At 45.1% G+C, this 13991-nt stretch overlaps 1 protein-coding gene across 1 annotated transcript in view; it reads right to left on the minus strand.

The window, feature by feature from the left end:
- Positions 1–1827: 1827 nt before the first annotated feature.
- Positions 1828–13991, minus strand: part of znf608 (zinc finger protein 608) — a gene marked incomplete at its 5' end in the record, with an annotated part of 35390 nt that continues 23226 nt past the window's right edge. Inside the window, 7 exons of the mRNA XM_080433578.1 lie at positions 1828–1906; positions 3063–3122; positions 3831–3978; positions 4402–4562; positions 6509–7013; positions 7966–10531; positions 12861–12948. Coding sequence (XP_080289704.1) covers positions 1887–1906; positions 3063–3122; positions 3831–3978; positions 4402–4562; positions 6509–7013; positions 7966–10531; positions 12861–12948 — 3548 coding nt within the window. The 3' untranslated portion in view covers positions 1828–1886. The remainder of the gene's footprint in view (positions 1907–3062; positions 3123–3830; positions 3979–4401; positions 4563–6508; positions 7014–7965; positions 10532–12860; positions 12949–13991) is intronic.

A 13991-nucleotide genomic window follows, 5' to 3' on the forward strand; every position in this document is an offset into this window, starting at 1 on the left:
CATCCTTTAATCATGATTGCCAAACATATGAATTAAGGCATATACAGTATAAAAAAGCAACAGCAGATTCCATGTGTGTATGATTTCAATGTCAGTTAAATTGATACAGCAGGTGGATGGACTGAACATACCAAGCAGCCTTATGAGACAGCACCATGTCTCCCAAAAAAGATGACAGTATTTTGTAAACAGAGTTCATAGCACTATATTCAAGTAATAGAACAACCACTTTTACAATGCAGGTAAGGTGTTGTGTGGGAGTCAGAGCCACTGCTAGAGAGGGTTTGACCATTACAGTTTTTTTTTTCTTCCAGAGACAGCCATTTTATTTCCACAGACCTGTTCCCATGGCTTTAGTAACTGGACATCCGGTTCCAGCTGAGCCTTTGCATGCCTGTCGCCATGGGGATGTCATGGAGGTCATTGTTAGATATCTACAGACCGCACTTGTTAGTTCTAGATAAGTAGCAGCAGGATGGTGCCAGTAGTACCACCTGAACAAACGCCGTCTATTAGTGGCTCGAGTGTGTAAGAGCTAGGTCACCATAGAGATGCATGAGAGCAGGGGAAGGGGCAAGGAAACCCCTGATTAGACGTGCCACTGAGCTCACATAGGATTTCATTGTTTGTGACATGGATTTGTTTTAAATAACACTAACAGGGTCATGGTTATGGGTTGTAGCGTTCCCTGTGTTGCTTAATGGGTAAAGCACAGCACCAACATTATTAAAAAGGTGGGTTCCATTTTCTGTGTACCTCCAGCTAAATGACATAGCTCTAACACTGCCTTGCTCTAGGGTTCCTTTCCCTGCGTAGCTCAAAGAGTGGAGCATGGCACTAAACACAGCCAGAGTTAGGGGTTCCATAACCACTGGGGCCACTTATGCAAAAAAAAAAACATGTTCATTCACTTTACCAAAATTTGCTATGGATAAAAAATATCACCTAGCAAATGGCATATGGACTCTAGTGTTCACCCAGTATCATAACATATTGTTACTGTACACCAAATGCCATATATAAGGCATAGGACGAAATAAAGTGATTCTGATACCTTTTGACCCCCCTGTTCACTGTGCCCTAGCGTGGCTGATGAAAATCAACAGAGAATATGATAAAGCATGTTAGTGTTTCTGCCATGAATCTATACAGAGTATATACACTACTGGGCTCCTACATGGCACTGGGCGGGTGGACGTGAAGGCTTACTCTCACATAAAGACGGTACAATCAACATGGTTACGCTCAAGTACAGATTAGTAATACAAATGTAGGCTCAGCACTATGGGAGGTGAGGAGGACCACTTCAGTAATAATAATAATAATCATAATAATAATCATAATAATCATAATTGTAATGATCATAATATACTCTTTAGCTCCCTATCCGCAACAGGAGTTTGTTAAAATCAAACAATGAAACAACACTATTGGGATAATGTAAGTCATTGTCAGTACATTCAGTCATATGATATTACACTACAATAGATGTGCCTTTATGGAGGTGAGCGACAAGGCTCAGTCTCCATAGGTTGGTGCATTTATACACTCCATGTCCGCTGGGGTCTGGATTTCATGCCCAAATACTGTTAAAATTCAAAAAAGCTTCAAAACTATGGGCCTTCGTGGATTTCTATAGTTAGTTTGTCCTCCAAAGTTATCCCAATGCCACTCTCTGACTGCATGTCACGTTGGTCTGTTCATTCTTCAGGGTGTGTTATAAAACAGTTGGCTGTTAGTAAGAAATGAAAGAAGTCTTCGTTTTGTTTGTTTTGTTTGTATTTTTCGTTCTCTTGCCTCTCAGGGAGGCGAAGCTTTATTCAACACCATGGAATTGATGTCTGATAATCCTGCCGCTCCACATGGGAGGCCGGGGTCACATGGTCCTACTTCTTCCCCTCACTCTCTGCGGAGACAAAGACAACAAAGCACACGCTTACACCTGCTGTTTCTCGCTGGATGATTGCTCCATCACCACAAAACACACTGTTGACTGTGACCTTCTCATCCCCCCCCCCCCCCCCAGTTATGTTGTCCTGTCTTGTATGCCGTGTTTTATGTTGTTCTCTTATGGACTCCTGCGTGACAACGTAATTTTCCTCTGGGGATCAATAAAGTATCTACTGTACCTACCTACCTTAATAGAGAGGGGGCTGAGTACCTCGTTCCATAGTGGAGTGTTCCATTTATGAGACTCAAATATATCGCACGCACACGCACGCACACACACACACACACACAAAAGGTGTTGCTCAATTTGCTAGTCCGCTGTCGTATGAAAACAAACATCACAGAATTGAGCGCTAACCTCATATAATGGGAGTAAATCCTGATAGCACCACTGCTGTGTCAGTATGTTAATGGAACACTTAGATGTTAACATTTTACCTCGTAGTGACACGCAATTAACAACACAGCCTGTCGTTGTTACTAGTGTCGTTGTTACTAGATACCGTGACTACATCTTATCCTAGTAAATGGTAAATGGTGCATTTATATAGCGCTTTTATCCATAGATTGTGCATTACAGTCAGTCACCCATTCACACACACATTCATACACCGATGGAGGGGGAAACCATGCAAGGCACCAACCTTCATCGGGAGCTATTAGGGGTTCAGCATCTTGCTCAAGGACACTTCGACACTAACTCTGGGGGAGCCCGGGAATCAAACTGGGAATCTTGCGGTTCCCATCCGGCCGCTCTACCAGCCACTCTACCCCTGAGTCACTGCCCCCCCCCCCCCAGTACTAGTATTATATGAAGGGGAAATAACCACATAGCATGGCAAAACATCATAGGCAGGGGACTTAACATCCCTTTCTAATAAAGTAAATGTATGAAGGACTATGCAAAGTAGTATAGAGCAAAATCCCTCCGGGTAAACTTTTCCAATAACTATGGGTCAATTTTTATTCTCCGAAAAACACTCAGAATTTTGCTGTGTCCACTGTCAGGTCTTTACAAAATCTTGTAAGAGAGGCATTAGGGAGAGGCCAACATCCCAACCTTATACTCCAGTCTATCTATATTCAAATTAAATATAACGAGTGCAGCCTACCAGTAGAGGAAGAGTGCCCTGCTACCTGCTGACTGGAGACCAGTGATCTGGAGCTCAGCCCTTCAACAGAAAACAAACATCACAGTCAGACAACCAGAAATACACTGCTGGGCCTCCTGGATGGAACACTCCCGCTACGCTCTCGACTCTCCCTCACAGCGTCTTTCATACTGTCTCAATAAAGAAAACAACATACGAACTGGATTATTGGACTGCCCCCTCTACTGGTTGAAAAATAAACAATAAGTAGCCCACAATCATTTTCACAAAACACACACACGCACACACGCACGCACGCACACTAATAGTTAAACATAGTGCTTTGATGTGGTGTCGGAAATGCGGTCTACACAAGTTTCCCACCGGCAAAGTGCCACTTGATTGCAGGATGATCAAGCCGGAAAACTTGGAAATCTGAATGCAACACGAATTCCCATAATCTACGGTGTTTGGCTAGTTCCGGTCCATAGCCTGGCAGGATGCTTATCACATTGCCTGGAGAGATGATTGCTCTGCGATTATACATTTTGTACAAATTACATAGTCTATTATGTAGATTAAAATAAATATTTAGAATTGAGGTCCTTGGTCTGCTGGCAGCGTGCACAAGAGATATAAGTAAGCGCACAAGTAATTAGCAATATTAGCTGCGGACAGACACACACAGACTCTACCAAAGATCTCCACCTGGCGGAGATAAGGCCTAAATGAACTGAGTGTCTTGTCTTTTTAACAGATTTGAGGGCTTGTGACTGTAAGAGTGTTTACCTTGGTAAATGTCGTATTGGCCTGACATCAGGTTGTAGCTCATGCCCAGGTGTGTGTGGTGGTGGGTGTGAAGGTGTCGGGCAAATGCCACGTGGTTCCTCTCTCTTTCCGCCTCTCTCTCCCCCTCTGGGGACCCCTTCTCACCCGGCTGAGGAAAAGAGAGCGGAGTGCATTCTCACGTTTCTTCTAATCCAATCTTCAGCTTGTACATATTAAAGAAATAGCTATGCTTTCACTTGCATCGCTTTCGCTACTCCTTGTTATTCGCCTCACTTTGTCTTTAACTGAATCAGAATGAGAAGCAACTTAATCATCACATTTGTAATAAAAGATGCCTAGACAAGTCAACTTACAAAGTATTTCAGTACATACTTGGTAAATGTGGTACTGTGTATATGGAGGACACAAACCTCATACTGTATATTGCAAGGGCACAATGATGACAAACGTATACACAAATTACAAAATTGCAATAACCTAAGAACTCAATGGATTATTTTCTTCAATCAATCAATCAATCAATCAATCAATCAATCAATCAATCAATCAATCAATCCATGTGTATACTCACAGCAGGGGACTTGCCATGGTATTGGTGGGTTTGCTGCTGGAGGAGCTCCATGGCTGTGGAGTCACTGCTCTGTTTACTGGCCACTGCTCCACCTCTGGTGGGCTGGCTCCCCTCACAGTCTTCCCTTCCTGCTGTTTTACCATACAAGGGGTAGTGGAAGCCTGATTTATACACACACACGCACGCGCGCGCACACACACACACACACACACACACGAAAGTACACAGGCAGACAGAGAGTCAGACAGACACGTACACACACATATTATGTTCCTATAAGGACACAGGTACCCCGCAGACACACAGGGTGAGTTGATACGCGCAACTACTTTTTATAATTTTTTTCCCCATGGGGATGCTCCATTAATCATCATATATCTGTGCCGTTCACATATCTACAGTACATGTGTATTTAAGATGTTACTATTTTTTATGGGAGAGAGCAGACATTATATAAATATTGAAACATACAGTTACAGCTAAACATATCTTATGAGTGTCTCTGACATTATGTAAATAACAAGGCGTCCCTATATAGGAAAATAGCTATTATAGTATAATTGAGGTGAAGAACTCCACCAAGTCTGTTATGTTCCTATATTGGGACACCTTGGAGTGGATCATCAGCCTTATACCACGGACACCTAACAAAGTTAGTTAGTTTTTAGAATAGCTATGGACAAACGCACAGACAGACGGACAGACCGACCATCTCATAGACGGCTATCCTTCCTACAGAGCCACAGTGTAAAAATGGGAACATGTGTATGTGGATCTTGGACTTCACGTGGCCAGCTTGTGTGATGTATGACTCCAAATTTGGGCAAGGTTTCAGCTCGATCAAAGCCCCATTGACTTCCATAATCAAAATATTTCTTAAAATATAGAACATAATGTGAAAGCGTCGTGGTACAGTAGTAATAGGGAGACGGGGCTCTTAAAGACAGCTAGCCTCCTACAGAACCACACCGTAAAAACACAATCAACACATAGGGTAGGCCACCCAGCATGGCGAAGATATGTGCTCCATGGTGTGCCCTTTTTCTTGTTACTAGTCTTGTAAATAAGTAACTGTGGGAACCAGTGGTTCCAGAGCCATGTGGCGCACAGGTCAGGAGGCTTTCTCCTGTTCTTAGCGTGAGGCGGCTTGATGTACAAAATACACCTCCTGGTCATAGTACTGATGTCATAGATAACTGTCACTGATATCATAAACTAGCCACATGAAGTCCTTGATCCACATGGAAGCCATGCTGTTTCGTTTCCATATGGAATAGCTCTGTGTATATGTTACAGTATGATTGGAGAACCAGTACGATTGAAGAAAGCGCACTCGTTTTTACCACCCACCCAGCACTAGAGGGAGCCACAAGCCAGGCTTGTGCGCAAACATATATGGCCACACACACACACACACACACACACACACACACACACACACACACACACACACACACACACACACACACACACACACACACACACACACACACACACACACACACACAGTGATCCATGAAAAGAACTATTCTGTCCCTATCGGTTTACAACTCAAACGGCGCTGAGTCGTCTAGTAGAGCATCGGCCGGTCAGCGCGGGCACTCGCGCCTGGAGGCGCGAGGGCGCGCTTCCTCGGCCTCAAGCTCTACTAGACGGCGCGCCTCCGTCATGGACAAGCGTGTGCGTGTGAACGCGTGTTCAGCGTTCCCCTCATAGATATTATGGTTCCCCTAGCGTAGTGTCCTGGTTGCTATGTGGGGGGGAACAACAAAAGACAGGTCTGCGTCGGCGCATCAAAGCCCCGCCTCTCCGCGTTCTCCTTCTCCTCCTCCTCGGAGGAGGAGAAGGAGAGAAGGAGGACGGTTTATTACGCGAGGAGGAGGAGGAGGAGGAGGCTCCTCTTCCTCGCGAGCCTCGCGTAATAAACCCCCGCCTCGCAGCGCCGCGTCCTCCTTCTCCTCCTCGCGAGCCTCGCTAATAAACCCTGTCTCGAAAAGCCCCGCCTCGCCCCGAAGGAGCCCCGTGCCTAAAAACGAGCGCTCTGTCTTCAATCGTACTGGTTCTCCAAACGTACTGTGACATATACACTATAAGTTGAAAGTCTTACCAGGGTAGTTATGGACCAGGGTCGGAGACACCCCTCTGTAGGAGCCTCCGCTGCTCTCACACATGGCCAGGTAGGGTGGGTAGGAAGGGTGCTGGTACTGGATGTACGGCTGCTGGGGGGTCATGGGAGGAGACACTGCAGCTCGGGCACTCTGCGACTCATCGGAAAGCACTCCCATTGGCTCCTGGTCCTGCTCTTCAAGCTCCTCCAGCCCATCGGGATCCTCTGCGTCGATGATGGTGGGTGAGAGATCCTGGGATCCGTGGACCCTGACCTTCTTAAGATCACCTACACCTCCTCCTCTTTCTCCAGCCCCCACACCTCCTCCTCCTCCTCCACCTCCTGCTATGGTCTTGGCACCAGTAGCCGGCTCCATGGTAGCTCCCCATTCTTTTGCTGCTCTGTCTGCTTCAACCTCGTCCTCCTCCTGAGCATGCTGACTCTGAAGATGCTCCATGTATTTGCTGTGAGCGAGGCGGTGACCCCAGGAAGGGCCGTCTGAAGGCTAGATCGATGGGGACAAGTGTTGGTGCAAGAGGCAGTGTTTCCCCTATTATTCTCTGCTAACAGTGATGGGTGGAGAGGGGAAGGGGGTTCAATTCACTGCCCATCCATGTTTCTGTCCCATTTTAGTTTTTTGTTAAAGAGCTAAAACTGTTATATTTGTTTAAAATTGTGTTTTAAATAAGCATGAGCCCTGGATTCAGAGAATGTAAAGTGCAGCTTTCATGTTTCACAGTTAGTTTTACCGAGGGGGGGGGGGTGTTCTAGCTGTCATCAGCCCACCGCTGCTGTCTGAATATAGAGGAAACACTGAGTGGTTGTGAAAGAGAGCCGCAGACAGACAGACTGTCTGTCTGTCAAGGGCTCTGGATGTGATGTTGATGAGGGATGATGACGTTTCAACAGCCAGACATTTTTAATTGGGATAAGAGCAAAACCAAGGAAAACAGCAGCACGCCCCCCTCCCACCCAACTTGCACCTTTTTAAATTTGTACTAGAAAGCAAACATTTTATTTTCTAGCCCACCATGTTTAGACTTAGAAGTTAACCCTGTGTTAAAGGACAAACTAAAACGATCAGTACACAATTTATGAAAAAAAAACATCTCATATCAAAACCAAACACTTTTGTATTAGAAAATGTGTTGAATGTTTACATTTACAGCTAAGGTTGGACATGAAACAACCCCCCCCCCCCACCCGCCCCCCCCCATTCTCATTGAATAGTTTAAAACCATTTGCATCCATCAAATCAAAACCAAATGACTTTGTCTTCAATCAAATGATTGCAACAGAACAGCAAAGCACATCTAAAGCACCACATGAACCACATTGTCATTAGGATTAGCACCAAATGGCTTTGCTGTACACAACACATCATCATCTTGTTATTATTTCCACAGTTTAACACACCAATACATGGCAGCAGGCTAGAGACAGAGGGAGAAACTTACATTGGAAAAGGAAACATTTGAGTCCAGATCTGTCTGACTGTTTGGGTTGTGGACTGAAGAAGTAGAGGAGGAAGAAGAAGAAGAGGAGGAAGAGGAGGATGACTTGACATCATCGCAGTCTTTCACCAAGCCCTGGTGTTGGTCCACTAAGACGCCACCATGTGCTGTCTTGGCCCCATGCTGCTGGGAGCCCAGGTTCTGTCCCCTCTCTCCTCTCTCACCCATCTCCACATAGGACAGGACGGGTTTGGCACAGCACCCTTTCATACCATCCCCTCCTTTACCCAACATAGATCCACTGGCCAATCCCCCTACCAAATGTTTAACTTCTTCTGAATCTCTACTGCTCAGTCCTTGGCCCCTCTCTCCTCTTTGCTTGGCCCCTGGCGACTGGTCGCAGCACTTGGAGCCCAGTAGCAGTTTCTGGTCCATGTACAGTCCTCTGGAGTACTGGCCATAATAGAGGGATTGGGCGAGTGCCGTCTGCGTCTGACTCATTGCCAGCTGTAACTGGGACTGAGGAGGTCCGTCTGCTTTCTTTGAGTCAGAGAACTCGTGGGTGGAAGTTTTGTCTTCCTCCTTGACCTCCTCCTTCCTGTCTTTGCCCTTACCGTCATGGGAGGAGCTCTTGTGAAAGGCGGGAGCGTTGTTGCTCTGCCTGTCAGACTGTAAGTAGCCCTGTATGTAATAGGGCTCATAGCCATGGTGGTAGTACGGAGACTGGGGGTCTTTTGACGATGGCGCAGACACAGAGGGAGGGGTCTTACTAGCGCTGCTGTGGTTACTGTTTGAAGTCACTTCCGAGGCAGCAGCAGCAGCAGCAATGGAGCCACACTTGGACCTGGAGACTTCCGAGCGGCATTCTGAAGATCCACCATCATCACCGGCATCCGAGATGTCGGAGTATGCAGGGCTGTTGTTCTTACTGCCCCCATCTGCTGTCAGGCAACCACCAGCAGCATCGAGCCGCGAGGACCCGCCGATAGACGGACTGGGTGCATTATCGGTGAAGGTGTACACCTTGTCAGCCTCTGCGCGGATGCTAGCCATTCTGCTCTCCTGGCTCTCCGTCAGTCCATTCATAACTTCCTGTTTGCTGAGGTGCTCTTTCAGGAGACTTCCAGAAGCCTCCTTGGCGCCCATTTTAGATCCACCGTTGTCCTCCATTTTGATTCCACTGCTTTCTCCATTGGGGGTCCTGATGGGTGTGTCTTTGCCATGTTTGTCCTTCAGCCTCCTCTTCTCTTTCTTCCTGGTCTCTTTGCTGCAGGTGACCAATGTGGCTTTGACCAAGCTCGGTTCCACCACAATGCTCAACTTTGGCTTGATAGCCTTCAAGGGCACGGTTTTACTAGTGAGACCCACAGCAGCCATGGGTGAAGGTTGCTGCTGCTGTGGGGTGGTATCGGCTGTACTTGTGGGGTAAGTGGTATTAGGGATAGCGATCAGCTTAGGGGGAGCAGGTGCTGGAGCGATAGGACGGTTGGTCCGTGACTTGGACAACTTCTCCACCTTGCCGTTGGCTTTCTTACTCTTACTGTCGCAACCTCCCTTCTTGTCAATCAAACCTTCGGCCTCCAGCTTGGGCATTTCTACTGTGGAGTTACGGTCTGCGACCATGCAGTTCTCCAGAACCACAGTCATGTTGGAGATGATGGGCAGGTTGCTCAGGTCATCCATCAGACCGTCTTTCAGCAGGGATGTCCTCCTAGTCTTGGAGTTTGCAGATGGACTGTGGTCAGTGCTGAGGAGCAAGCGCCTGTTTTTAGGAGACCCCACTGGGGTCACCTTGTATAACGGAGCGGGCTTCTTGGAGGAAGTGCTACTGTTGGTGTTAGTGCTGCAGTTTGTTTCAGGGAGGTTGTAAGTCACGTGGCCGACTGTCTCTTCACAGTCGGACAGCCGCTCCTCACTCTCTCCATCCTTGAGCACCTCCTGAAGCTCAGGTTTCCTCTGCTCTTCTGCCTCCAGGTGTGCATGCGTCTGGTGGTAGCGCAGTCCGTTGATGTGCTTGTAGCGCTTGGTGCAGTTGGGGTGGGGGCAGTCAATGAGGATGGGGGGAGGAGGTGGTGAAGAGGCGCACCCTCCCCCTGGGTCCATGAATGAGGGGTCGGACTTGCCCTGCGGTGTGGTGGGAGCGCTGCGGGACTTGGCGCGGATCCTCTTCCCATTCCCGTTTTTTATGTCGTCTGAGGAAGAGGAGACAAGGCTGAGGTCCAGTTCAGCCGGAGGTTTGTTCTTACGCTTTCCAGAGGAGGAGGAGGAAGAGGAGATGGAGGAGGTACTGTTGTTGGTCGGTTTCACCTCCTCCAGCGGGAAGAAAGAGGCAGGCGTTCGGCCATTGCTGTTGATGAGGTTCAGGCTGCCTCTCCGCCCCTTGTTGTGGATCTGTCCGGATGTGGTTCCAGCCACACCTCCTCCACGGCTCCTGTGCTGTGATAGGCCCCTGACCTTGGGGGCGGGGGCAGTCTCAACACAGGGTCGTTCAGCAATGGCCAACCGCATCCGTTTTCCCCGGCCACGGCCCCCTGGTGTCTCTGGGTCACTGGAGGGGGACTCACAAAACCTGTTGAGGAGAAAACCATTCAATTACAAAAACAATATTCATTCTTAATCTGAAGCTACTCTAGAGAGGAAAAAATAGCAACGTGAGGTGATGATATGACATGACTTGAGGTGACATGATATTATTATTGTCTTAATCATATGAATATAATAGTACATTTCTCTGGTTTCAAAGCAATTAAATGTCACATTGAGTGACATCAGACTACACATGACAAGTACTGTAGGCAAGATCTGCAGATTGCAAACGGCTTTTTTAAAATGATTGACATTCACTACAACTGACATATCTCACAATTGCACTCCCCATTAGCTTGTGGTTCCTCTGCCCTGATTATTCTGATCTTTTATACTTGTGCTTTACGCTGGGGCTCCTTTTCCAGAGGCTTGTGTTTATATATGAGCGATTATTATATTCATGTTATCATCATTTTGTCTAAATCCAAAAGCAAGATATAAGGAAAAACATTTTGCTTTTATCAATTGCTCTGGACTGAAGCCCACTACGACCAAAGGGAGAAAGGCTATTTTGTTCCTGGTTTCTGAGATTAAGCTGTAATTACCATGACAACAATAATTAGCATACAGGAGAATTAATTGAGTGGTTTCAGTGTGGAGAGCAGTGACTGTTACATTTTCCACTTGGCAATTATAAAAGCAACTACCCATTTGTAATCCATTTGGGGAATGGAGATGGTTTTGTTCATATTCAACACAGACTGGCAGCTGAAAGCAGAAACAATATTACTATTAAATCTTAGTAACATGAATTCACTTATACATATGTATTTTTAGTAGTGTGCCTTGTGTGCAAATCAAGAAAATAATAGACAGTGATACACTCACTGGTTAAAAAGTAAGCACAAAATGTATTATTTATATTGAAAACAAATAAGCATGTGTTGAAAATTGTCATTTAATTAAATGTTTACTTAGCCAGTCTTGGATTTAATTAATTATTTTTGTAATAAAAGGGAAGAGGGTAGTTCCCTTAATTTTCCTTTGTTATAAGGGGAGACCCCCCTCTTCCCAGCATTATTAGGCTGGTATGTTTGCTAGTAATGACCGTCTCTATTACTCTACTACTAATAAGTAAAGGGAAGAATACATTTATTTATGTGTATTTGAATAGCTACATACAAAATAATGCATGTAGGCCTAACTACTAAAATGCAGGAAGCTCATTTGGCATTAATTCAGCATCAATCAAAAAATATGTATCATATAAATGCAGATACAGTAATTAATGGCACTCATTTTTAGTCCCGTTTAATCTTTTTCCATTGGTTGAAAGGCCTATCTGGGCTAGCCAAGTGTTTGTTCAGTAACTCCCCGTCTCTCTATGGCTATAATAAACAGAAAATACATTTTCAAGTGGGTTGTCTATTTCATAATAATATTAACATTATGGGCTGTAGCAATAGCTGTAATAATAGTAATAACAGTTGTACGTTTGTAGATTTGCTATTTTCACTACTTTCTTTTTCAAATTTGTGGAATTTCTTTGATTTTGTTTATTGTCTCCGCCAGGCCGAAGGTGTGGCCGAGACTATGTTTTCGCCCCTGTCCGTCTGTCCATCCATGTGTTCGTCCGTTTTGGGGGTGGCTGTTTTGCACAAAATGCCACATATCATGAATGCAGCGCACGATTGCAGGGAAACTTTGCATGCACATTCCCACTAAGCCAAAGAACCTCCATCCCAAATTATTAAAATATCCTTGTGGTGGCGCTACAACAGCCCACTTTACATTTTGGCCTATAAATCCTATAACCGTATATAGGTCTTACAATCTGTTTCTTGTGGATTCCTTGGATCATAACGCAATTTATAGGCCCTGTTTGTGCCAGATTATATTTTCTGCTACTGAGTTTCTTCAAAACAATTACTCCTACAGATTTTATCCAAAACTCACACAAATCGGTACACATTATCTCTGGGGTCATGTGATCAAGATGCATACGATTTTTCAGATCCCATTCCAAGTGGCTATGACCAAAGTTTGCGGACCCTGGGTAGGCAACCCGGCCTGGCGGAGACCTGTGCTCCGAGGAGCACACTTTTCTAGTTTATTTATGCAATTATTTTGAAAAATGTTAGAATGATTTATTTTTAATTATGGGTCCCAACCCAGTGTTTGGGAAACAGTGATGTAGACACGATGTTAAAGCAGTTTGAAAGCCCAGTCCCCATTTGTATTTTAATTACAGTAGCTGAGAGAGACACTGAAGCAAATAAAAGGCGAGAAGCCTCCGGCAGGATTTGATTCTAGGCCAGCAGAGACACATGCGGTGTCATTCATAAAATAATAAAGCAATAATACACTGTTACCTTGGAGGAGCCCAGTCATGTTTGGTACAGTCCAGCAAAGTTCCCACATAGGTCCTCTTTCTCCACGTCACATTCACCACCAGAACACCTGCCAGTCACACAGAACGGGAGCAGACGCATTACACCAAGCACCATGTTGATAAGTTGAATAAGTACTGTATAAGAAAGGTACCGAAAAGAGTTGGAAGACAACAAGGAAAGCTTCAAACTTTGGATTCTTAAAGAGACAATTAATATTTCCATACTTCTAGTTATACTACACACATTGGTTGAGTGTCATAGTAAACCCATTTTCAAACTGGCAGGGTATACTACAGCCAATAGGAAACCTCAGGGTAGGGCAACACACAATAATGTAAAATATTATTTTTTTTATGTGGAATTAGCTTTTTTTATATACTGTATATATAGAAGAAAAGTATTGAGAAGAACAGGGTTTTCATACAGCACAATAATACCTTGCTTAGGATACTGTCTGTTTCTATAATAAGATAATAAGATAGTAATTACAGTAACATTGATCAACATTGTGATTTCATTTTAATTATGCAGCCCTACCTGGTGGTTTTGGAGGGATACATTAGAATAGATTTACACTGTTCCATTCATCATTTATTTCTCATGGGATATAAGTGTTAACCTTGAAGCTTCATTCCGTGAAACAGGATAGAAGAAGCCTCAGCTAGGTTGAAAGGATGTCTAGTGATTTATATAGTTACTGTCCGTGCACTCACACACACAGTCAAATACTCAAATGAAACCAATGTGGTTAGATCTTTACACAGATCTTTACACACACACTTATTGTTATCCAGTGTGTACCCTATTTTATACTTTGTCATACATTATGATGGTGTTGCATGGTGAAAATATCCAATCTACAAGCTGACAATGTGTTGCATCGCGACGCGTGGTGAGCTTATAGATCTGTTTTGAAGAATGTTCCCTACAATACTCTTTACAGTGCATTTGTGCTCACACATTCACAAATGTGTGCACCCAGTCACACACACACACACACACACACACACACTCATACACACACACACACACACACACACACACACACACACACACGCACACACACACACACACACACACCCACACACTCACACAGCGAGGGAAGGATTC

This window comes from Gymnoscopelus braueri, assembly GCF_963280865.1.
Source record: "Gymnoscopelus braueri genome assembly, chromosome: 7".
In the NCBI taxonomy this organism is placed as follows: domain Eukaryota; kingdom Metazoa; phylum Chordata; class Actinopteri; order Myctophiformes; family Myctophidae; genus Gymnoscopelus; species Gymnoscopelus braueri.